Below are 27,392 nucleotides of genomic sequence, written 5' to 3'. Positions count from 1 at the left end.
TTACATTCTCTATTGTACATTAGGTAATAGTATTAGTTGTGGATTAAAAACACTTAGAATCTAGTTCAAAACTTTAAAATGCATAGTTTTAACAAATTATAGTGATATATTTAATGGATAAATATGACGGTGGCTGGCAAAATTTGAACATGAAGCAATCAAAACTAAACTTGTGTTTTTCATAATTTTAGAGTTGGTGATTAAGTTTCAGCTGTGTAATCTATAAATAGAACAGTGCTAGTTATGCTACCTGTGTCTCCAGTAATTTTATAACTCGTTCTGATGTTAATTACATAACTGATTAAGCAAAACTAAATAAATGATGCAATTGAGTTGAATGGTTGTTTTTTTTTAAAATATCAAAATAATTTAACTTAGTAAACTGTAATTAAAAATTTCAATCCTTAACGAACTTGTTTTATTCAGCACAAACTAGAAATATCTGTTGAGTTGTCATTTAAATGAAATAGATCTTAGGTTGTAATTGTGCAACTTTCTACAAACACAGACACAAAACATTTTCATTCAGCCCGGTCCTGTTTCTGATTTGCACAATATAAAAATTCCATGTGGTACTTCTCAATCTGCCAAACCCACACACTCATTTGCAGTGAAGATACAATGAAGGCTTCATCCAACCTTTGACCTAGACCAAACTTAATCAGTCAAATTGTCAGTACTGACAGTATCATCAGCTACTGGAAGGTGTGGGTATGGCCAAACAATAAGAACCATATAAAAAATGAAAGATATTTTTTAAACATGTACAATTAGCAGCTCAACTGGACATCAGCTTAAGTAGGCAGACCCAAGCGTCATTAGTATGAACTGGGTTGGTAGACCCAAGCGTCATTAGTATGAACTGGGTTGGCAGACCCAAGCGTCATTAGTATGAACTGGGTTGGCAGACCCAAGCGTCATTAGTATGAACTGGGTTGGTAGACCCAAGCGTCATTAGTATGAACTGGGTTGGCAGACCCAAGCGTCATTAGTATGAACTGGGTTGGCAGACCCAAGCGTCATGAATATGAACTGGGTTGGCAGACCCAAGCGTCATGAATATGAACTTGGTTGGCAGACACAAGCGTCATGACTTTGAACTGGGTTGGTAAGCCCAAAATAGTTGAAAATTGTACCAAGAAAAAAAATGGATACTATAACTGTAAACTTCATTATTTCCAAAACAAAATGACAAAACTACTTTTCTAATAGCTAGCTGATTTATAGCAAGCACTAACTCAACACAAAAGTTATGTCTATAATGATGTTAATACTTTTTTTTGTACAAATCCATTCCATAGCAACACTAACAATAATTAAGCATGTGATTTTAGTTAGTTTTACTAACAGCCATCATCTATATTCACACCTTTATTAAATCTACTATTGTTAAAAAAAAAAAAATTAAAAATTTCTGGATTAAAATAATTCTGGACAAAGTGCTAGCACCATTTAGAGGCTCCCCTGTTTCTGAAAGTAATAAGTCCGGTTTGGCTTTAAAAAAAGCAAAGTATGGCAGCATTTTTGTAAAATGAATTCACAACCAAAAGTTATAGTTATAGATAAATTCTATAAATTCTTTACCTTTCTAAATTACCAAGTGATGGCCTAACAAAACAAAAGAGAATTTATAGTTATATATAAAAAAATAAATGAAATCTAAAAACTTTGGTGTGATACTACTTTTTAACAAAAAAATCTACTGCTATATTTTAAAACAAATAGTATTTAGATCTAAGTTCTGAATGCCATTTTAATTTAACTTTAAAAAGATGAAATTTCAACACAAAAAAATTCGTAAACAAATTTCTATGAGCACAAAATATTTGTACAATTTTAATTTGCATCACAACAACAACTGTATCATGTGACCTTCACCTGTGCACATGGGGTGATGACACACATGACCTTCAACCTGTGCACATGGGGTGGCACACAACAAACTAGGACACAATAGAACACTGAATAAATGCATGTCATTAATACCAACACAGCCTTACATTCAAAGTAAATGCTTTCTTTTTTTTATGTTAAATTAAGCACCCACACGCACTGGACAATTATTCATAGAATGGGATTAATCCAGATCACAGATCAATGGATTAATTAATATAATCATTTGAATTCAATTCTCCATATCATCCATTCAAACAACTCATTCTTCTATGTACATATATAATATATATATAATTTATTATGATCTTAAAACATAAAGTATAAATTAAATAGAAATGAAAAAAAAAAACTATTTTGACCAGACCATAGGTTCACATGTTTAAGTATTCTAGTCACAGTAGAAACAGACCTGTGTATCCCTTCAAAAATTAACATAAGCAGTGATAAAGTGTATACATAAACAGTCCCCCTGCCTTATTGCCTCACCAGGTTATGAGCAACAAGGGGGGAGAGAAAAAACAAACCATAATCCTTTTTTGTTTTGCGCGTGTGTTGGTTACAAAAAAAAAATCTCAAACGGTGTAAAATTTCTGCTAGCTGGAGAAAGGCCTGAGGTGCTCTAGCTGTATCTCCAGGGCTATACGTTGCTCCATCACCTCCTGGAGCTCCTGGTTCAGCTCGCTGTTCAGTCTGGTCAGCATTGTGTTGCGCTCCTTGTGGGTGCGGATGGCCATGTGGATATCTCGGGGGTCACGACTTCCTTGCCTTGAGCTGCATTGGATTTTGAGAATTAGTTCTAATACAAACATAGACACAAGAATTCACAACAATACAATTCTAATACAAACATGGACACAAGAAATCACAACAATACAATTCTAATACAAACATGGACACAAGAATTCACAACAATACAATTCTAATACAAACATGGACACAAGAATTCTAACAGACACATAAAAACACAAAAATTATAATAGACACGCAGACACAAAAAGTATAATAGACACATAGGCAAGAAAATTCTATTCGACACACCGACTCAAAAATGCCAATACACCAGGACCTCTTTAACTATTACTTTAAAAAATTATTTTTACATTTTAATTCTCAAGACCATAAAAGTGTAGAAAATAGCAGTCCAATATCCTCCAATTAACAGATTGACATAACTATTTTTAAGCCTCCTCTCTTGAGTATTTAATTTACATAACAAATATTTGATTAAAAAAACAAGTTTGTGATATTAGCTTGATTAAACCATTTAGTTTATTAATAAAAATTACTTTTTTTTAAAACCCCCAAGTTGTAGACCCTTAAATTGCATGAAGCCATCATTGTGTAATTATTACATGACCCATTAGCCTGTAACTATTGCATGAAGCCATCAACCTGTAACTATTGCAAAAAGCCATCAGCCTGTAACTATACTCTACCTGAGAGTCAACACTGGCTTAGGCTGGAGTCTTTCTTTCATTGAATCTGGTGTAGTATCCTCATCCTCTGGTTTATCCTATTTCATCAAAGTTTAAAAAAAAAATTATTTTGACAAACTTTTTTTTGGTATTGTTAATATTTTTTTTTGCAGCAACAATTTATCCTTTCTTTTTTTCATTTGGATAAAAAATGTGTGTTTATTTAAAATTTATTAACAAAACAAAGTGGTGCCAAAATTATTGCTCTATTACTATTTTACATTTAAAATGTCAATCCATCAAGTAACCTCAAACTAATGTATGCAACTCAAAAGAATTACTAAAATAGACCACTTTCAACACACAACTTAAATATTTAAAAGACCATTAGTTAACAAATATTAGTTAAAGCTACTTGCCCTGAGTGCACTAAACTAACTTACCTTATCAGCTATAACTGGCTCTACGTTTTCTGAAAAATAAAAAAAATTGACTATAGTTACAGCAGCATGACAACAAAGTACTTAGTCTTATGTTAACCTTGTGGTAATGTGACCATGACTTTGTATAGAATGATGATGTCATTGTAACCATGACTGTGTATACAACCATGATGTCTTGTAATGATGACTAGACTGGATGGCCTAATGTACTTATAATTATAACCTTTGTATTATGTTAGTTTTGGGCTAATGAGCAATAGCATGAACTGGCAATGACCTTACATTACCAGTTGTAATGAAGTTATGACTACATTAAAACTTACCTGGAGGCAGCTCTGGTGGTGCTGAAGCAAAGCCCTGAAACAATTGAGAGGATAGTAAAACAATGGGAATAGAAAACAAAACTTCAAAGGGGAATTTTTTCTTTAAATAATTGAATGTTCAAAATAAAGAGTCAGACAGATCTTAAAAACAAGGGGAAAAAATGTAGACAAACAAGTTACCTCTATCAAACTCAGTTTCAGTTTAAATAAAATTAGCTAAATCACAGTGTACACATTATTTAAAAAAAAATAAAATGTTTTAACATGTTTCTGACTTTTAACAAATGAAGAAAGTGTTTACTTCTAAAGTGTTAAGCTTTTAAAGAATGAATAACAAAAAAGTACAAAATCATTTGGTTGAGAATCTTTATAAAACAATATTTAAAGTAGATTTTTCTAAAAAAAAAAAAATGTGAGGCACCAAAGAGAATCTAAAATTTGAACTTTAACCCTTGAATAGAGTTTTTAAACCACATAAACAGATAGGTGTGCCTGAGTTGTGAAGATAGCGTAGAAAATGATAATATAATATACTGAATACAACATTTTTGTTACTCTTTAAATATGTGAGGTTAATCGATGATAACTGACATTGTTAAATCTAAACAGGTGTATCAAATGTTATGACACTTGTATTAGTTTACAACAGGCTATTTAAAGATTCATTGATGTTGGTTTTAGATGGCCATGTTGAGAAGGGAATAATGGCCATTCAGCAAATAATAAAGTAGTGGAGTATGTGCATACAACATAGTAGTACTAATAGTAGTATATTTTAAGTTTCTGGAGAACTATGCCAAGTGATACATGTGTTTTGTAGCTTTGCAGGAAAGTTGTTACAAATCAGTAAACAAAGAAGTTTATTCAAACTTCAAACAAACACATCAATTTACATTAAACTATAAAAAAAAAATAACCAAAATGAAATACCCAAAATGAAAAAAAGTCAAAGTTGAAATGCAATTGCTGTGTTTGTTTGTGCTTTCTATTTCTTTTATTTGCCTACAATACCATTTTAGCATATTATCTAGTGGTTTTTGTTAAAATTAAGAGCTAGTCCATATGAGCTGGTATAGATTCAGCATACAAATTTAAATGTATCAAACTAATCTAAAAGCATTATAATCTTTTCTCACTATACACAATACAACAAGCTTTTGTTTCTATACTGAGATTTAATTTTTTTCTTTCATTCTTTTTAATCTTTGGTTAATTTAAATTAAACCACTGTTTTAAATAACTTAATTTTAAAAAAAAAACAATTAAAAAAAGCTGTAGAATAGAAACTGGATCTATGCATCAAATGATAAAAGCCCCAAGACCTTCAGAGGTAAAGTGAGTGAAGATACTCATGGCATTGTGTTCTTAAAGTAACAACCCTGTCAACCATATCTAATATAGAGCGTTAAATAGCCTCTGGTTTTATAGTCTCACCAACTTCACGCCTAATGATACACTACGCCGATGTGTCTGAGCTACGGAGCGCAAAATACTTTTAGGTGCTGTTTTAGGCTGAAAGAGAATAATGCTGTCAAAGTTCATGATCACACTCTAGCAAATGGTAGAATTATAATCTGTGCCATAGCTTTAATTGACACAGCCGCAGTACTTACTATGATTTATTTACATTTTTTTAAAATGATCTTAAATAAATGAACATAAAAGAAACAAAATTAAATTGTGTACAACATTCTACTCCTCTAGAAACAATATAACTACCTTTGTAGGTTTAATATTTAAATATTGTAGCATCCATTACATTTTTAAAATTGTATAAAATGAGGAATTAGGAAAATGCTAATGAGTCCAAAATAGAAATGTTTTGAAAGGAAAATAATGCTTAAGATTTTAGGCTCTACAAAATAGTTTTCAAAACATTAGTCAGTTAATTGTGTATTTACTAATGGAAATCAATTCACAAGGTAAACTTTCCTTGAAATTGATATAAAATAATTAGATAAGAATATGTGGTGCTGATTCTTAGACAACAATCACTTTATGTTTGTGGGCTGAAAAAATATGTTACCTCAAAATTTCCATGCCCTGCTATATCTCCTGCTTTTTGGTTTATTAAATTAACCTAAGAAGATGAATTTTATTCATGTAAATACTAGTCTTTTCAGTTACCTCTAATTATAAAAAAAACTCTTATAATGTAGTTGCAATGAGCTTTATATTTTAAGTAGACAATATTTTAATAAGTAGCATTAGAATAAAAAAAAGTTAAACTACAACTTGAGATAATTACTTACTTGATTTACTTCCTTAGGTGAGACTCTGGGTGGGATAGCAGGAGCAATTAGCTGTGGTGCTAGAATAGGGATAATTAATTAGTTAGCTCAATCAACACTTACAGATTTTAACTATTGATAAAAATCACTAGAATGGTGTGCACTTAAAAAAAACAGTAGGTTTTACATATTCATTTTGTTTGATCTAGGTTGATGTTGTTTGAAAGCATATAAAAGAAATACCAAAATACCATGAATCAGAACAGTGTGTCTCAAATATTTGTTTACAGATGTACCATCAATTGTTTGTTATATCTTTATTTTTTTTAAATTTAATTTTTTTTTTCATATCACAATATTACAGCAGTTCCACTTTAATGACGACAAAAAATCTTGTATCACTTACTTGACTTAACATCTACAGACATACTCCTTCCATGGGGCGGTCTTGGAGGTGGGGTGGGGGGCCCATGGCTTTGACCCCCAGTAATATCATTTGGTCTTTCATTGTGTACGACGCCAGACGCCGCAGCGCCCTCTGGTACAGGCGGGGGCTGCAGCTGACCAATCATCACGGCTGGCACTGGGGTCACAAACAGGGGAGCAGCCGTTACCATATGGACATAGCACAGCACACATCATTCTAATCACAGCCTGAGTTCTTTACATTTGTTTTCACACTAAACTTAAATTAGTAGCTAAATTATCCACACCACAACACACTTGATTGATCTTAGTTGTACAAAGTAAAAAGATAATATTTAAAAATAAAACTTTGCTTGTGTATAAAAACAGAATAGCTGATCATATTTTAGTTTTTTTTTTATTCAACAGGCTAATGTTTTTTTTTAAAAGTGAAAATTCAAGAAAATTAAGTTAAATCCTTATGAAACTATATTTTGTGTGTGTTATAATCTAAACCTATAGTTCATGCAAAGGTTTGAAGACAAATCAACTCCAAAAGACACAGAGTTTTTACAACATTAATATTAAAACACACACAAAAAATATTTGATTTAAAGTGATTAAGAAATGCAACATTTAGAAATACAAAAAACAACATCTGAAAGATTAAAATATCCTTTTTAAATAAGTTAAAAATATTGGTAGCTAAAGCATTAATAAAGCCAAATTATTTATAATAAGATTGAAATAATTATTTTGTTATGAGCTTTTTTTAAAAAGAAAATTGTAATGATTGATAAAAAAAGGTTAATAATAAATACCTTTCTTAAAAAAATTAGAAGAACTAATGCCCCAACTTTGTTAATTTTAAAAAAGCAATAAACACAAAGCACAACTAACAGGTAGAAAAAAAACATTAAATGTTTTTTCGATTTTTGGAAATTATAACCACAGATCAAATTCTCATTTTTATATGCCATATTTTTTAAAACATAAGTGAAAAATGAAAACTTCCACCCTTCCCTTGAAAGTTAATTAACATAATTACCATCGTTATGATTTTGTATACCTGCCACAACACTGTTCTTTTTAGGTGGGACAGGACGAGGCCGTCCATGTATTGGTGTGCTATATTTAGAGTTGGGGGTCTCCAAGTGACTGGAGTCACTGTGGGATTCTGTGTATGCTCTCTGCTTGGTGAGAGGGGGAGTGGTGTCCCCTGGGTCTGTCCCACCAGATGCATGCATCACTGCAGGGTCTGTGAACACATGTACACGTACACAACACCAAACATACAAGCACACACTTAGACTAGTCATGAAAGTGAAAGCTAAATTGTGAACATTCTAAAATGGGATCTTTGTTATTTCAAAGTGATGTTTTTAGTTTCACTGATTTTATTTTAAGTAATGATTTTAGAATAAGGTATATAACAAAGAGGCAAAAATAGATTAGATTTAATTTACTTTATAAATAAAAAGAACACTGATATTAGCGTTTTTTAAATATCTGTTTTTAACCTGAGATTTCAACTGAATAAAAATTTAACGTTTTTAATAATAAAAGGAAAAAAAAATTCTTATTTCAAAAAAATGTAAAGGTGGATGAGTATCTGATAGTTCAATGACAGACAAATCCTATCGTCTGTGAGGAGAAAGTAAGAACGTTTTAATCTATGCTATAAATTGGATATTGATCCCTTTCTGAAATGCTCAATATCAAACCAGTGAATGAATGGCAAACCGTAAAGACAGGTGATAAAACAGAAAAAAATTGGACTAGAGATACAATTGTGGTGAACCCTTGGACATAACCAGGTGATCACAGAAGTCAAGTATCACAGGAGTAGGGTCAAACCCTACAACTATTCTTGGAGAAATTATTGAATTTTGTTTTTGTGATGAGAAATTGCTTGCTATGTTACTTCCTTATCCTAGTCAACTCTCGCAGCTAATAGTGCTAGAAACGTCAAATAGATTTCAATTTTTATTAAAACTTTTTGTATTAATTAGACTTTTTGAGTCATACAAGTTCCTTGTGAGAATTAAGCTGTGAGAAGCTCTGATGAACAGTGCTTTTAAAAGAAAAACTTCTCATTGTGCATAAGATGCTTTTACTTTCAAAGTGTGTAACCAAATAAATGTTACAAATCATTGCCTGACAAGTGCAATGCAATTTGTTTTTAATCAAACAGTTCTGTTAAAAGTAAAGTAATGGTTTACATTTTAACAACCAATAATTTATTACATTTTCAAGTGTTAGATTGATATATTATAATTTTCAAGTCTTTAGATCCTTTATTGAGAAAGCTATGTGGTAAAATGTAGAATAATAAGTGTTATAAAAGTTTAGCATAAGCCACTATTTCTGAGCAGGATTAAGCTGTAATATATGAAAGCAGTGTATATATATTTATATTTTGAAGCATTGTTTTAAATTTTATACATAAAACAATTTGATATAAAATATATTCTAAAATATAGCTGGACAGCTGTAAAGAGGTATACTTTTAAACAAATAGGGTAAAATGAACTTCAATATTGTTGAAAATGAAAATGTAAGTAGGGACGGACCACCTAGTCTTATTCCTCAGATTAAAACATGAAGGAAGGAACCCATTTCTTCCTGACAAGTCAAAATTATTCACCCCATAGTAAACAGAACAGCTATGTAACTATAAGAATGGCTGGTGTTAACAATGCAAGATTCTTTTAGAACAATTATGTAGAATAAATAATTTGTATATAGAAACTGTTGTTTTGTTTTTCTAAGGAAAAATAAATAACGAGCAGAGATATTTAAAAATCTTTCACCATAATTATTTCATGCTGCTATTGATTCATTAATCTCAATTTTTTCACAATTCCTCAAGAATTTATGGTCATTTTTTATCTTTAAACAATTCAGGACAAGGAACTTCAGTTTTAAAGTTATAAATGTTATATAAAGGTAAAAAATATATCATCTGCTTCTTATAATTGAAACATCATTTGTCATTCAAACTTCTATCTGAATATAATAATCCACTATCACTAACAGACTCGCTGATATGTATCACAGTGGATGAGTGGATTAATACTTTGGAGTTTTTGCTGACATAAGGTTATGTGGGTAATAGTAAATGTGGAGTAAGTATCACAGTGCATTGATCACAGCATGCCAAACTTTTTCTGCTTTATTTACACATGTAAGACTCCATTGATATATGGAATAAATATGTGAAGTTAAACACTGACTTGTTACAACTTTGCAACACACACAGACAACTGATTTACATCAGCCATGCAAAGCTTCATGCAAAAGAGATTAGATAGGTGTAGAAAGATATTCATTTTTATTAGTTGTTCAATTTTTTAAATCTTAAATTTAAATTTTTGAAATTCTACATTACCATTAATAAAAAATAGAGGACTATTTTTTCTCTCTTAATTTTAAAAATATAGAAGTGACAATTCACAGTGGTAAAATATAAATTATATATTTTTTTAAAAGATGCAATCTAGTACAACTGGTGTACTGTGCTTATACTAGCAGAGGTGAAAATACAACTCATTAAATCACTACATTTAGGAACCAATAGCAATAAATAAGAGTGCTTTTACATAGAACATCATCATTTGTAGAATGAACTGATGTTAAGATTGAGCTGTCACTGTTACAGATTCCAAGAGAACAGTGAAGAGGAATTATTCCATAGAAAGGGGGTAGGGACCAGTATAATGAGTAGGAGGTTAATACAATTAGAGTTGGCACAAGCAACCAGCACCAGCAACTACCTGAAAATGCCCTACCACGATCAAAACCCTCACTCTGGATGGGTAGTCCTTCAGGTAAGATATGTACAGGTACGGGCTGGACAATTTTTAGTTCCTGTAAAAGTCAAACATTACATATTTTAGCACACAAAAAAATAGAACTTAACAGTACAATTATAAAGCATATATATATATATATATATATATATATATATATATATATATATATATATATATATATATATATATATATATACACCAGTATATACATACAAACATATTTCAGAAGCACTAGTACACACCATGGGCCTGCACTAAGGAACACAAGCAAGTACTCACTGCACCAGCACTAAGGGACATGAGTACAAACTGGATCAGCACTAAGGGACACAAGCAAGTACTCACTGCACCAGCACTAAGGGACACAAGCAAGTACTCACTGGATCAGCACTAAGGGACACAAGCAAGTACTCACTGGATCAGCACTAAGGGACACAAGCAAGTACTCACTGGATCAGCACTAAGGGACACAAGCAAGTACTCACTGGATCAGCACTAAGGGACACAAGCAAGTACTCACTGGATCAGCACTAAGGGACACAAGCATGTACTCACTGGATCAGCATTAAGGGACACAAGCAAGTACTCACTGGATCAGCACTAAGGGACACAAGCAAGTACTCACTGGATCAGCACTAAGGGACACAAGCAAGTACTCACTGGATCAGCACTAAGGGACACAAGCATGTACTCACTGGATCAGCATTAAGGGACACAAGCAAGTACTCACTGGATCAGCACTAAGGGACACAAGCAAGTACTCACTGGATCAGCACTAAGGGACACAAGCAAGTACTCACTGGATCAGCACTAAGGGACACAAGCATGTACTCACTGGATCAGCACTAAGGGACACAAGCATGTACTCACTGGATCAGCATTAAGGGACACAAGCAAGTACTCACTGGATCAGCACTAAGGGACATAAGCAAGTACTCACTGGATCAGCACTGGGCTTGGCAAATTCAAAGTTAACAAGGTGAGCAGGGGATGGAACTCCATTTGAATCTGGAGAATCTCTAACAAATGCTGTCCACTGAGAAGAACATGTATCACATGAGTTATACAAAAGTTGCTACATTATTTATATCAAAGATGTATTGCAAGATTTAAACAAAAGTACATTATTTATTACAAAGATATATTTCATGACTGGTGTCGTCATGGTCTAGTTGGTAAAGCTCATGGATGCTAAACTGAAAAATCTTGGGAACTTCAAACTCCCAGGCAGATGAGGCCTAATAACTAAGGACAGGAGAGAAAACTCCAAAATCAAACAGCTGCTGCCTTGTAGTTTGTTCTTGGTTGGACAAAGGCTATGGAAGCAAATCCAGAAAGAAAAGCAGGCTGAAATCGGAGTCAACTGCCTATATGGCGCATAACAGAGGGTGACACATAATACTTGTGTTGGGAGAAATCCAGTCATACATTACAATAAAGAATAAAGAAGAATTTCATGAGGTAGGTATACCAAAGTTAATTACAGAGTATGCAAAAGATGAAATACATTATTTATACAAAAGTTGTATTTTTTTTACAAAATCTGTATCACATCATCTTAATACTAGTTGAATTACATTATTATTTTTATCGTGAGGATGTTAATGTGCAAAAACCAACAATTTTTATTTGGTGAGCACTAACCTGAGCCATGTTTGCCTGTGGAGATTGTGGTGTTGCTCGCTTTAATGTACTTCCTGGTGGTAGGTCAGCAGCAAATGGCTCATCTGAACAAAACAAATGTTTTTTTTTTTTTAGAATTGACACAGCTGTTCCTGGAATTTGGTAACACACCACTGATTTGATTAGAGCTTACCATTTATTGGTCACTTCAAATAAGGTAAACATATGTTTATAGCATTAAACATAGCTGTTCCTGCAGTTTTATTACACATAATCTACGTTTGAGTCCAACTTTTAATTGGTCAGTTAAAATAAAAGCAAAAAAAAAAAAACCAATTTAAAAAAAATAAAATAATCAACACAGCCTTTCCTGCAAATTTATAGAATACGTGACTCAAACAAAATTTTACTTTGACCCCACTTACAACTAATTTAATTTTCAAGTGATTTTTGATGACAAGTGAGCTGGCTTTTAATTAAAACATTGAACATTTTCCAAATAAAAAAAAAACAACACAAAGGTCAACATACCGCTGGCAAGGGTTGAGTATGGCATAAGGGAAATGGGCAAGTGGTCTGGTAGCTCGATATCATTGCGCCTCAGCACTACCAGATGCATGGCAATACAAAACTCTTCAAGGGACAGTGCTCCATCACAGTTGAGATCTGACAGTTGCCTACCAGTTGTAAAACAGATATAAACATTTTTAACCTGAATTTGATATGTATAAATTATAATGAAATGAACATTTTTGAAGTTTACTCTCTTTAATGCACACAGATCCACACACAAAACACAGCATAAATAAAAACTTTACCATATTTTAGATAACTCCATAACAGGAAGTTTTGACTTTTCAAAGAAATGTTTAGCCACAGGACCTGAAAGATAACAACAATAATGATTTTTTATTAAAAACATTTTGAAACTTTTTCAAATATAAAATGGTAAAAATCAGATTAAAGTAAAATAAAAGCAAGCACTTTCAAGGTGGTGCCTCAAGAATCCCAACAGAAATTATTCCAATGTTTAGAGAATGTCTGCTGAAGTCACAAGTTCAGTTACTGGACTGGAGTCAGTAGTGACTTCTCTGAGGCCACCTAGTTCTAAAAGGTAAAAGTAAAGTTCCCTTTTTGAACTTGACGGTCCAAGGGGCAAGAGAAATTGAGTTTGATTGTTTCTGTGACCTCAACATATAAAGTGACAGCGTACTCAGTGCTATGCCTAGTCGCCTTTATTTCCCCTGGGTGGGCTCAAGAACATGCTACTGACTTGAACCCGGATACAAACTCAAGACTTTCAGGATAGCAGTCTAGTGCTATACCGCTAGACTAAGCCGTCCCATACTCTAAGGGGTATCTAACCCTAAGATGTCACAAAAGCAGGTGAACTACTTCATCTGCCCTATTGAGCATCAGGCCCTAAAAAATAAACAACAGTACCTGTGATGACAAACTCGAGACTTTCAGGTTAGCAGTCTAGTGCTCTACCGCTAGACTAAGCCGTCCCATACTCAAAGGGGTATCTAACCCTAAGATGTCACAAAAGCAGGTGAACTACTTCATCTGCCTTATTGAGCATCAGGTCTTAAAAAATAAACAACAGTACCTGTGATGACAGCACTAAGGTCTGGCTGCATGGTTTTGAACTGGTTGACGTAATACTCTCTTTGTTCATCAGTGATGGTCCAGACATCATCCACACTGTCAGCTTCAGAGGAAATGGATGAGGAGTCAAAGTTGGGGGGCTCCAAGCTGTTGTAGTGTTGTTTCACACCTGAGCCTATCAGCACTGGGATCAAACAGATCAAGGTTAGTTGTACATTGAGTTCTGTACTGGCTACGCAGGTAATCAGTTTAAAATAAACAGGCAAGCAAAACCTAATATCTAACTAAGACAACGTCTGAGATGTAAGCTAAAAGTAACATAAAACCTTCTGTGCATATAGGGATCTTATTTTAACTAAAAATATACCTGTAAATATAAAAGTGTACTTTAGTTGATATAGTAGAGTAATATAACTTATCAATGGTACTCCCTTAGATGTATACATTTTTAGTATGCTCACTTTAACTTATTTAAACAAAGTTAGATTGAATATAAAATACTTTTTTGATAAGTGTAATTTAAATAAAACATGTATTTAGGGTTAAAAAAAGATTGTCAATAATTAAATTTTAAATCCTACACATTAAATTTATTAGTAAAATTGACCTTAGAAATTCAAAGATCCTATATCTTACTAATCTTTGCAACATAGTTATCCCAGTTACATGAGTACTAAAATTACAATTATAAAGGGACTGACATTAACTTGGAAATGTTAAAAGAAAAGAAAACGATATTGATTTAAAAATGTTGAAATCAATTAAAAAAGACTTTCCTAAGTAAACAAAGTGAGGTCTCATGAGAAAAATAAAAGCTTACTATGGCTCTCATCATCTTCAAACATTGTCCAGTTGCCGTTCTCCAATCCCTGAGCATGCTGCTGCTGCTGTGTGTGAGACTGCTGGACCTGGCTCGAGGCTCCGTGACCGACGGCCCCACTGGCAGCTCCCGGAGCCCTCGCTGCAGGCAGGGGCTCGGTGAGGGCCACGGGGTTGACGTGGCCACCATCAATGGTCATTGAGTTGGGGTTGACCAGGTGGTGGGAGGCCTCCAGGCTGTCCAGGCTGCTGGTCATGATGGGCTGTGTCTGGGGGGTTGAGCTGGTTAAGTTTGTGGCCGAGTTGGCAAAGACCATAGCCGGGGCGGTGTGCTGCTTCACCAGCGGCTTCTGGTTGGCTGGTGAGGTTGGTGGTGACTGTGTTGGGGAGAATGGAGGTGACTTGGAGTTTTGAGGTGAATCATCTCGTATGTTGGTCTGAAAACAGAAGGTGCATGTGTTATAACAGACGGATAACTAAACAGTAGATGCAGCATTGAGTTTCTGACAATGAAGTACATTATAAAAAAATTATTTTATGACTATGCTGGCTGTAATATCTATAATATAAGGGTATGGTTTACACTGAGGACTGAAGCAAACTATTGAATGTGTTGAGCTAATCAGTAGATTTACCAGCATAAACAGGAACAAAAGAACTAATCCTTCTGTATTAATGTACTCGATTTGCAGATATATAATGACAACAAATGAAACACAAAGACACAGATAGATAAGTTAAAATAGTCCACCAACAAAAAGGTTAGATTAACATATCTGACAGTTTGGTCTATTTCCTATGTTGCACCATCAAAGTGTGCATCAGCCAGACTAGTGAGAACTGGGTTAGACATACAGAAGTGTACAACAACTGGCAACTGAGAGTAGCCCACTTGACTTGTACAAAAAACTTGAATTTTTTTCAAGTGTTTATCATACTAATTACAACAATTGTGGTGTAATGCAACAGCAACATTTCCCTTTAACTCTCCTGAATAACAGCATTATGAAGCAAATTTACCTTTTACCATAAACCTATGTCTAAACTGATTTTTATATTAATTCCTAGTATCAATGACATAAATATTACAATACATTTCTAACAAAATAAATTGAAAAAAAAAAATAAAACTAAAAAAAAATGTAGAGAGTGAGTAAAATGGGTAAAGAGACGTGAACCAACCTGAGAAGAAAACTGGCTGGACTGGCTGCTAACCACTGACGGGGCATCTGGCACAATGCCCCGGTACTGGCCAGATAATGATCGGCTGTGTGATTTTTTAGAGCCTGGAGGCGGCGGGAGTTGTCCAGACAGCTGGGAGTTCAATTTACTGTGGAGAGGTGACAAACACAGGTAAGAGAGATCAACATTTGCTGGGGATGAGCGGCTGGGTGAGGCCAGGTATCACACAGGCCCATGCACCAGATGCTGTGCAGCTGTATTGATTTCTACATAGCAAGATGGTGACTGTTTCATACACAGGCCAAACAAAACAGAAATATTCATAGAATCAATAGCAGTACTCAATGGGTTTAATCACCCCCATTGGCAATCAATCATGGGTTGGTTTGACACAGTTTTGATAAAAAATAGTGTAGAACAGGGTAGAAAAAAAAATTTAAGTAATTTTTACAAAGTAAAACAAAAGTTATTTTCATTTCATTATTCAACTATGTGAGCATTCTTAAGAATTAAATTTTTTATGAAAAAAGTAAGTTAATTTAGGTAGTGATATTAGACTTTGTCTAGGTCCAGGTAATAATTTTAAGGAAGAAATAAATAGATCCAGGTAATTATTTTAAGGAGGAAATTAAGTTAAGATGAAAATAACAGAACTAACATTACCTTTGATAACAATTAAAATATTTTGTTTTCACTATTTAAAAAATAAGGTCTAACTACATTTAAAAAGAGACACACGGCAGTTCAAAATCTTGTTAAAGTAACAAGTTCTAAATACATTTAAATAAAGACACACAGCAGTTCAAAGTCTTGTAAAAGACACACATCAGTTCAAAATCTTGTTGAAGTAACAAGTTCTAAATACATTTAAATAAAGACACACATCAGTTCAAAGTCTTGTAAAAGACACACATCAGTTCAAAATCTTGTTGAAGTAACAAGTTCTAAATACATTTAAATAAAGACACATATCAGTTCAAAGTCTTGTTGAAGTAACAAATTCTAACTACATTTAAAAAAAGAGACACAGCAGTTTAAAATCTTGATGAAGTAACAAGTTATGTTAACTGGAAGGTCAAGAGACCCCCTTAGCGACACAAGTACCATAAGTTGTTGCAACACATGGCTAAGATTGCTGCTACTTAGCTGCTTCTGTATTGCTAGATTGGACAGCTGATAGAAATCAAACTTCACTTAGCTGCTTCTGTATGGCTAGACTGAACAGCAGATAGAAATCAAACTTCACTTAGCTGCTTCTGTATGGCTAGATTGAACAGCTGATAGAAATCAAACTTCACTTAGCTGCTTCTGTATGGCTAGACTGAACAGCTGATAGAAATCAAACTTCACTTAGCTGCTTCTGTATGGCCAGACTGAACAGCTGATAGAAATCAAACTTCACTTAGTTGCTTCTGTATGGCTAGATTGAACAGCTGATAGAAATCAAACTTCACTTAGCTGCTTCTGTATGGCTAGATTGAACAGCTGATAGAAATCAAACTTCACTTAGCTGCTTCTGTATGGCTAGACTGAACAGCTGATAGAAATCAAACTTCACTTAGCTGCTTCTGTATGGCTAGATTGAACAGCTGATAGAAATCAAACTTCACTTAGCTGATTCTGTATTGCTAGATTGAACAGCTGATAGAAATCAAACTTCACTTAGCTGCTTCTGTATGGCTAGATTGAACAGCTGATAGAAATCAAACTTCACTTAGCTGCTTCTGTATGGCTAGATTGAACAGCTGATAGAAATCAAACTTCACTTAGCTGCTTCTGTATGGCCAGACTGAACAGCTGATAGAAATCAAACTTCACTTAGCTGCTTCTGTATGGCTAGATTGAACAGTTGATAGAAATCAAACTTCACTTAGCTGCTTCTGTATGGCCAGACTGAACAGCTGATAGAAATCAAACTTCACTTAGCTGCTTCTGTATGGCTAGATTGAACAACTGATAGAAATCAAACTTCCCACTTGAGCAGGTCAACAGGCTTAAAAAAAAAAACACAAGGCACACAACTTGCCTAACTATAGCCTCATATTCATAGTATATATGAAAACATCGAGCACTATAGTACAGACAGACAGTAATCACCACAAATTTAACCAGGCAAGTCAATAGCTTTATCAAATTGGTAGTAAATGCTTGATTACACCAATATTATATTAAAGCACCTTATATTTCCAAGGTACAAAAACAGGGATGCTAAATATATATTAACAGCAACATCAAACACCAACCATATATTAAGTAGAGGTAGAAACAACTTGTCACTAGCTTATATCACCCTCTTAAATAAAACTTGATGTGACTTTATAATATGCTTGCATACTGCCCAAATAGATATTAAAAAAAAAACAACCTTGCATGCTCATGAACAACCTTTACAATTCAAGTATCATAAATTGTATGAAAATCAACTGTACACAATGATAACCTCTGTACATTAATTATCTGATATCATAAATCAATTCTGGTGTAAATCCTGTGAGGAGCCACCTCATGTCACCTGACATGAGGTAAACAGCACAATCTCATCTAGTAGGTAGACCAAGTTTAACTAACTCAGTCATGTGGAAACAACCTTCACATTGGTACTGAGATACAGTGTCATGATAGCCCCACATAGGGTGTAAATACTTGCTGGTTAATTAAGAGATAAACAGTGAAACTACTAGTATAAATTGTACATTCCTCATGACTACAATGGCGATTTATTTAAGGAAATGTTTCAGAGTTAATATTTTATGGTGTATAAGCATTTGAACAAACAACATTTTTCTTGACTTGAGAATAAACGAAGGCTAGCCATTACAGAACCCCAACAGCAAATATGTCATAAAGTCTTTAATCAAAGACAAAAGCTATTTTAATCATGATCTATGTTTAAGCCTGGAATTGAAATAATCTCTGCAAACATGTCAACAACTCAACAAAACTACATCTAAAATGACTAGTTAGCAGAATCCTACAATGTTTCCACTGGTTAAAACAAAATATCCCTAATATATTCCACTTCATTAAATAATGATATCTGCAGAGCCCATGAATACATTACTGCACTAATTAACACACACTACAATACATTACAAATGACTAACGTTAGTAGCATTCATTTTCTCACAAGTTAAAAAGCAAACAAACAAAAAAAAAAAAAAACAACCATACATTTTACTTAATTGAAATTGTTATCAAGTACATTTCTCCCATTAATGTATGACCATTAAACAAAACAAATGTTCAGCTGGAAAAAATCTGACAAAAATTTCAATTGACTAAAGGATTTCTGTAGCAAGTACAGCTGTCACATACATGTAACTAAACTCAGTCCCACACAAATGTAACCCACCTCTCTAACCCCACACAAATGAAACTCCCCTATCTGGCCCCACACAAACATATCCAACCTCTCAGTCCCACACACAAATGTAACCCACCTCTCTCACCCCACACACAAATGTAACCCACCTCTCTCTCACCCCACACACAAATGTAACCCACCTCTCTGGCCCCACAAACATATCCAACCTCTCAGTCCCACACACATGTAACACACCTTTCTTACCCCCACACAAATGTAACACACCTTTCTTACCCCCACACAAATGTAACCCACCTCTCAGTCCCACACACTAATGTAACCCACCTCTCTCACCCCACACACATGTAACTCACTTCTCTCACCCCACACACAAATGTAACCCACCTCTCTCACCTCACACAAACATATCCCACCTCTCAGTCCCACACACAAATGTAACCCACCTCTCAGTCCCACACACATGTAACCCACCTCTCAGTCCCACACACATGTAACCCACCTCTCAGTCCCACACACATGTAACCCACCTCTCTCTCACCCCACACACAAATGTAACCCACCTCTCTCACCCTACACAAACATATCCCACCCCTCAGTCCCACACACATGTAACCCACCTTTCTCTTACCCCACACAAACATATCCCACCTCTCAGTCCCACCCATGTAACCCACCTCTCAGTCCCACACATGTAACCCACCTCTCTCATCCCACACACATGTAACCCACCTCTCTGGCCCCACACAAACATATCCCACCTCTCAGCCCCACACATGTAACCCACCTCTCAGTCCCACACACATGTAACCCACCTCTCTCACCCCACACACATGTAACCCACCTCTCAGTCCCACACACATGTAACCCACCTCTCAGTCCCACAAACACATGTAACCCACCTCTCAGTCCCACACATGTAACCCACCTCTTTCACCCCACACAAATGTAACTCACCTCTCTCTCACCCCACACACAAATGTAACTCACCTCCCAGTCCCACACACAAATGTAACTCACCTCTCTCTCACCCCACACACAAATGTAACTCACCTCTCTGGCCCCACACACAAATGTAACTCACCTCTCTCTCACCCCACACACAAATGTAACTCACCTCTCTGGCCCCACACACAAATGTAACTCACCTCTCTCTCACCCCACACAAATGTAACACACCTCTCAGTCCCACACACAAATGTAACACACCTCTCTGGCCCCACACACAAATGTAACACACCTCTCAGTCCCACACACAAATGTAACACACCTCTCTGGCCCCACACACAAATGTAACTCACCTCTCTCTCACCCCACACAAATGTAACACACCTCTCAGTCCCACACACAAATGTAACTCACCTCTCTCTCACCCCACACAAATGTAAAACACCTCTCTGGCCCCCCACACAAATGTAACTCACCTCTCTCTCACCTAACACAAATGTAACACACCTCTCACTACTCTCAGTCCCACACACAAATGTAACTCACCTCTCTCTCACCCCACACAAATGTAACACACCTCTCTCTCACCCCACACAAATGTAACACCTCTCAGTCCCACACACAAATGTAACACACCTCTCAGTCCCACACACAAATGTAACACACCTCTCAGTCCCACACACAAATGTAACACACCTCTCAGTCCCACACACAAATGTAACACACCTCTCAGTCCCACACACAAATGTAACACACCTCTCAGTCCCACACACAAATGTAACTCCCCTATCTGGCCCCACACAAACATATCCAACCTCTCAGTCCCACACACAAATGTAACCCACCTCTCTCACCCCACACACAAATGTAACCCACCTCTCTCTCACCCCACACACAAATGTAACCCACCTCTCTGGCCTCACACAAACATATCCAACCTCTCAGTCCCACACACATGTAACACACCTTTCTTACCCCCACACAAATGTAACACACCTTTCTTACCCCCACACAAATGTAACCCACCTCTCAGTCCCACACACTAATGTAACCCACCTCTCTCACCCCACACACATGTAACTCACTTCTCTCACCCCACACACAAATGTAACCCACCTCTCTCACCTCACACAAACATATCCCACCTCTCAGTCCCACACACAAATGTAACGCACCTCTCAGTCCCACACACATGTAACCCACCTCTCAGTCCCACACACATGTAACCCACCTCTCAGTCCCACACACATGTAACCCACCTCTCTCTCACCCCACACACAAATGTAACCCACCTCTCTCACCCTACACAAACATATCCCACCCCTCAGTCCCACACACATGTAACCCACCTTTCTCTTACCCCACACAAACATATCCCACCTCTCAGTCCCACCCATGTAACCCACCTCTCAGTCCCACACATGTAACCCACCTCTCTCATCCCACACACATGTAACCCACCTCTCTGGCCCCACACAAACATATCCCACCTCTCAGCCCCACACATGTAACCCACCTCTCAGTCCCACACACATGTAACCCACCTCTCTCACCCCACACACATGTAACCCACCTCTCAGTCCCACACACATGTAACCCACCTCTCAGTCCCACAAACACATGTAACCCACCTCTCAGTCCCACACATGTAACCCACCTCTTTCACCCCACACAAATGTAACTCACCTCTCTCTCACCCCACACACAAATGTAACTCACCTCCCAGTTCCACACACAAATGTAACTCACCTCTCTCTCACCCCACACACAAATGTAACTCACCTCTCTGGCCCCACACACAAATGTAACTCACCTCTCTCTCACCCCACACACAAATGTAACTCACCTCTCTGGCCCCACACACAAATGTAACTCACCTCTCTCTCACCCCACACAAATGTAACACACCTCTCAGTCCCACACACAAATGTAACACACCTCTCTGGCCCCACACACAAATGTAACACACCTCTCAGTCCCACACACAAATGTAACACACCTCTCTGGCCCCACACACAAATGTAACTCACCTCTCTCTCACCCCACACAAATGTAACACACCTCTCAGTCCCACACACAAATGTAACTCACCTCTCTCTCACCCCACACAAATGTAACACACCTCTCTGGCCCCACACACAAATGTAACTCACCTCTCTCTCACCTAACACAAATGTAACACACCTCTCAGTCCCACACACAAATGTAACACACCTCTCAGTCCCACACACAAATGTAACTCCCCTATCTGGCCCCACACAAACATATCCAACCTCTCAGTCCCACACACAAATGTAACCCACCTCTCTCACCCCACACACAAATGTAACCCACCTCTCTCTCACCCCACACACAAATGTAACCCACCTCTCTGGCCTCACACAAACATATCCAACCTCTCAGTCCCACACACATGTAACACACCTTTCTTACCCCCACACAAATGTAACACACCTTTCTTACCCCCACACAAATGTAACCCACCTCTCAGTCCCACACACTAATGTAACCCACCTCTCTCACCCCACACACATGTAACTCACTTCTCTCACCCCACACACAAATGTAACCCACCTCTCTCACCTCACACAAACATATCCCACCTCTCAGTCCCACACACAAATGTAACGCACCTCTCAGTCCCACACACATGTAACCCACCTCTCAGTCCCACACACATGTAACCCACCTCTCAGTCCCACACACATGTAACCCACCTCTCTCTCACCCCACACACAAATGTAACCCACCTCTCTCACCCTACACAAACATATCCCACCCCTCAGTCCCACACACATGTAACCCACCTTTCTCTTACCCCACACAAACATATCCCACCTCTCAGTCCCACCCATGTAACCCACCTCTCAGTCCCACACATGTAACCCACCTCTCTCATCCCACACACATGTAACCCACCTCTCTGGCCCCACACAAACATATCCCACCTCTCAGCCCCACACATGTAACCCACCTCTCAGTCCCACACACATGTAACCCACCTCTCTCACCCCACACACATGTAACCCACCTCTCAGTCCCACACACATGTAACCCACCTCTCAGTCCCACAAACACATGTAACCCACCTCTCAGTCCCACACATGTAACCCACCTCTTTCACCCCACACAAATGTAACTCACCTCTCTCTCACCCCACACACAAATGTAACTCACCTCCCAGTCCCACACACAAATGTAACTCACCTCTCTCTCACCCCACACACAAATGTAACTCACCTCTCTGGCCCCACACACAAATGTAACTCACCTCTCTCTCACCCCACACACAAATGTAACTCACCTCTCTGGCCCCACACACAAATGTAACTCACCTCTCTCTCACCCCACACAAATGTAACACACCTCTCAGTCCCACACACAAATGTAACACACCTCTCTGGCCCCACACACAAATGTAACACACCTCTCAGTCCCACACACAAATGTAACACACCTCTCTGGCCCCACACACAAATGTAACTCACCTCTCTCTCACCCCACACAAATGTAACACACCTCTCAGTCCCACACACAAATGTAACTCACCTCTCTCTCACCCCACACAAATGTAACACACCTCTCTGGCCCCACACACAAATGTAACTCACCTCTCTCTCACCTAACACAAATGTAACACACCTCTCACTACTCTCAGTCCCACACACAAATGTAACTCACCTCTCTCTCACCCCACACAAATGTAACACACCTCTCTCTCACCCCACACAAATGTAACACCTCTCAGTCCCACACACAAATGTAACACACCTCTCAGTCCCACACACACATGTAACACACCTCTCAGTCCCACACACAAATGTAACACACCTCTCAGTCCCACACACAAATGTAACACACCTCTCAGTCCCACACACAAATGTAACACACCTCTCAGTCCCACACACAAATGTAACTCACCTCTCTCTCACCCCACACAAATGTAACACACCTCTCAGTCCCACACACAAATGTAACACACCTCTCAGTCCCACACACAAATGTAACACACCTCTCAGTCCCACACACAAATGTAACACACCTCAGTCCCACACACAAATGTAACACACCTCTCAGTCCCACACACAAATGTAACACACCTCTCAGTCCCACACACAAATGTAACACACCTCTCAGTCCCACACACAAATGTAACTCACCTCTCTGGCCCCACACAAATGTAACTCACCTCTCTGACCCCACACAAATGTAACTCACCTCTCAGTCCCACACACAAATGTAACTAACCTCTCTCTCACCCCACACAAATGTAACACACCTCTCAGTCCCACACACAAATGTAACACCTCTCAGTCCCACACACAAATGTAACACACCTCTCAGTCCCACACACAAATGTAACTCACCTCTCTCTCACCCCACACACAAATGTAACTCACCTCTCTGGCCCCACACACATGTAACCCACCTCTCACCCCACACACATGTAACCCACCTCTCACCCCACACAAATGTAACTCACCTCTCTGGCCCCACACTGTCCGGCTCACCCGAAGACTTCTTCCTGTCAGACACCACTGGAATGACAAGAGCAGGACACGACAGTCAATACACGCCAGCTGTGACAAGGATCAGCTCTACACATCAGTCACGTGTGTCGTGGGGGGGGGGGGTGGAGGAGGGTCACTTAGCTGGCTCTACCACGTCTATCTCTGACCTTCCTAATTGGCAATCAACTGATTGGCTTGTTATTCTATTGCACTGAAGGCATCTCGCCAGACCCCCAGAGATACGGCCAGTGGAGTGGGTCAAGGTCGCACGGGGAGAGGCGTGAAATGACCACTTCAATTACGTCTCCTCGTTACCAGATAAGCCTGCACGCGAGTCAACACGTCTATGACGGTGTGAGCAGTGCTCGGCTTGACATAGTGTTGAGATGGGGAGGGGGGGGGTTGAAGGAGGTAAGGGGCGGGATGAACATAAATCGCCGGATGATTACTCACCATCACAATCAAGTAATGACATTTGTTTTTAAAATTATGGTATAATATTTTTTATCAAAGAAGTGTAAAAGGAAATTGGAAATAAACAAAAAGATTTTAGCTTTACATGAGGCAACTTTTTTTTCGCCCTGTAACTAAATATTAATCTCGATTTTTCCCATATAAGTCGGGATATTTTTAGCTCCCGCGTATCGATTCTGTTCTCTCCCAAGGGATGTTATTCAGTGACATTTTGTGTTCGAAGCGTTATCTTTCTTTACTATAGACCTAATCCTCCACAATGTGAGACAACCTTGTATCGCCGTCATCTGGAGTCATGCAGTGATAGCTTGTTTAAACCCAGATACACAACGCCATAAATAATTTAACAAGGGAAAAATATCTAAAGCTAAAACACAAGAACAGCGGGGTGTTCTTTAATTAATCTATAGTAAAAAAAAATCTATATCTGCTGGTGTTTTGTTTTTGTACAGCTATGTACGATCATTTGAGAATGTCGCCCGGTAAAAAAAAAAAACTATCCTCACACAGTAGCGTCACATTTCGGCGGCTGGAGATGGGGAATGTTACCGGTGACATTATCCATGGGAGATAATACTAGAGTAAAAACCTTGCACATTTTAACTATGAAAAAACACATCGCCACGTCAATTACATTGTATACATCGTTATGCCAGTGTAGTACCGTCCGGGCTGGGGCTAACGTCTGTCATGTAGGGTTTTTTGGTGTGGGTAAATCATCAATATATATTAACATTGTCGTCGGGGGTGCCATCCATAGTTAACGCGACGAGCGCCGCCCCACTTAGGGACGCCACGCCCTGGCCTATTCCACTACCCCCCCCCCCCCCTTCACACACACACACACGGAAACAGCTGCAATGTCAGTACTTGATCCATTACAGATTGCCTAAGTCAGCACTGCTAACTATCCATTGCCCGTGTCATCACTGCTAACTATCCATTACAGACTGCCTAAGTCAGCAATGCTAACTATCCATTGCAGACTGTCCGTGTCATCACTGCTAACTATCCATTACAGACTGCCTAAGTCAGCAATGCTAACTATCCATTGCAGACTGTCCGTGTCAGCACTGCTACCTATCCATTACAGACTGCCTAAGTCAGCAATGCTAACTATCCATTGCAGACTGTCCGTGTCATCACTGCTAACTATCCATTACAGACTGTCCGTGTCATCACTGCTAACTATCCATTACAGACTGCCTAAGTCATCACTGCTAACTATCCATTGCAGACTGCCTGATAGTTAGTTACTGAAATGCTTTTATAAGTGACCGAGTAGGACACAACATTTAGTACAGTTCACTTTTCAAACCTGACGGTCCATGGGGCAAGTGAAGTAGAGTTCAATTGTTTCTGTGACTTCGGCATATGAAGGTACAGGGTAGTCAGCGCTATGCCCAGCCGTCTTTACTTTCCCTAACATGAGTTAGGTACCCATCATAGCTGGGTGGGTTCAGCCGACTTGAACCCGGATTCGAACTCGAGACTGGTAGTCTAGAGCTCTACCGCTAGGCCACGCCGTCCTGACCAAAACAACGTAGTAACGTCAGGCAGCCCGGCACTAAAACACAGCCCACGGACATCAGACATCCGGCCAACTCGGTCCTGAGTTAGTTGCTCTAACTGTCCCAGATGGCAACCCTGATTTCCTGTGTCACTCTCTCCACAAGCACGGTCCTTAAATCAGTCTCCCGGTAGGAAAGGAATGTTTTATCTATTCCACTTATACGTGTCAAGTCATCCTTTCTAAAGCAGTAAGTCACGCGGCTTGCAAGCGATAAAACTTAGCGGTATACGAGTGTCGGAGACCCCTAAACAAGGCGAAACTACCGCCGAATGTATTTATAAAAAATAAAAAGACTATCAATTTCAAACAAATAATTATATATATATATATATCTTAAACTTTAAAACACAAGACAAAAAAAAAGATTACCTTGATCATTTCCTTTGGAAGAGAACTTGGGTAAAGGAACGTCTTTCCCTGTAAAAATAAAGATGCAGGGCTTTAAACCTGATGAAAATTAGCGAGGACTGAATACAGACACGAGCCCAACACTAGGTAGATGTGAGTCAATAGTTCTATATACAGACATAAACAGTACCAGAACGTACAAGTTCTATACAGAACCAAACATGCTACATCCCAATTCTAGAAAATCCATTAATCATGTTCTTTCTAATCTTTCTAATCGTGCTGTTTTTTTAAAATCATTATTTGTTTTAAATGAGTTTCATCTAACCAACATAATTATAATACGACCAGCACTAATGAATATACTATTTCAACCGAACATCTAAATAATCGAATTAATGAACCAGTGTGTTCCGACTATGGCCGCATATCGATATTTACTTCTAACCCACCTTG

At 37.7% G+C, this 27,392-nt stretch overlaps 1 protein-coding gene across 8 annotated transcripts; it reads right to left on the bottom strand.

The window, feature by feature from the left end:
* Positions 1-1,805: 1,805 nt before the first annotated feature.
* Positions 1,806-27,005, bottom strand: LOC131955093 (ralBP1-associated Eps domain-containing protein 1; the record flags this gene model as incomplete). 8 transcript variants are annotated; one of them, XM_059319052.1, is given in 19 exon segments in its annotated part: positions 1,806-2,667; positions 3,333-3,409; positions 3,755-3,783; positions 4,078-4,111; positions 5,512-5,589; positions 6,104-6,157; positions 6,330-6,388; positions 6,715-6,891; positions 7,762-7,971; positions 10,490-10,583; positions 11,469-11,564; positions 12,173-12,255; positions 12,683-12,828; positions 12,970-13,033; positions 13,761-13,943; positions 14,580-15,015; positions 15,761-15,908; positions 24,514-24,568; positions 26,958-27,005. In XM_059319052.1, coding segments are annotated over 19 exon segments (2,249 nt in total), but the record flags the coding sequence as incomplete, so codon positions are not given.
* Between the last annotated feature and the right edge of the window lie 387 nt (positions 27,006-27,392).

Source organism: Physella acuta, unplaced genomic scaffold (genome assembly GCF_028476545.2).
Source record: "Physella acuta isolate Inbredline_101_S28 unplaced genomic scaffold, ASM2847654v3 ptg001055l, whole genome shotgun sequence".
NCBI lineage: Eukaryota > Metazoa > Mollusca > Gastropoda > Physidae > Physella > Physella acuta.
The sequence above is the reverse complement of the archived record's forward strand: the minus strand, read 5'-3'. Positions and strand labels throughout refer to the sequence as shown.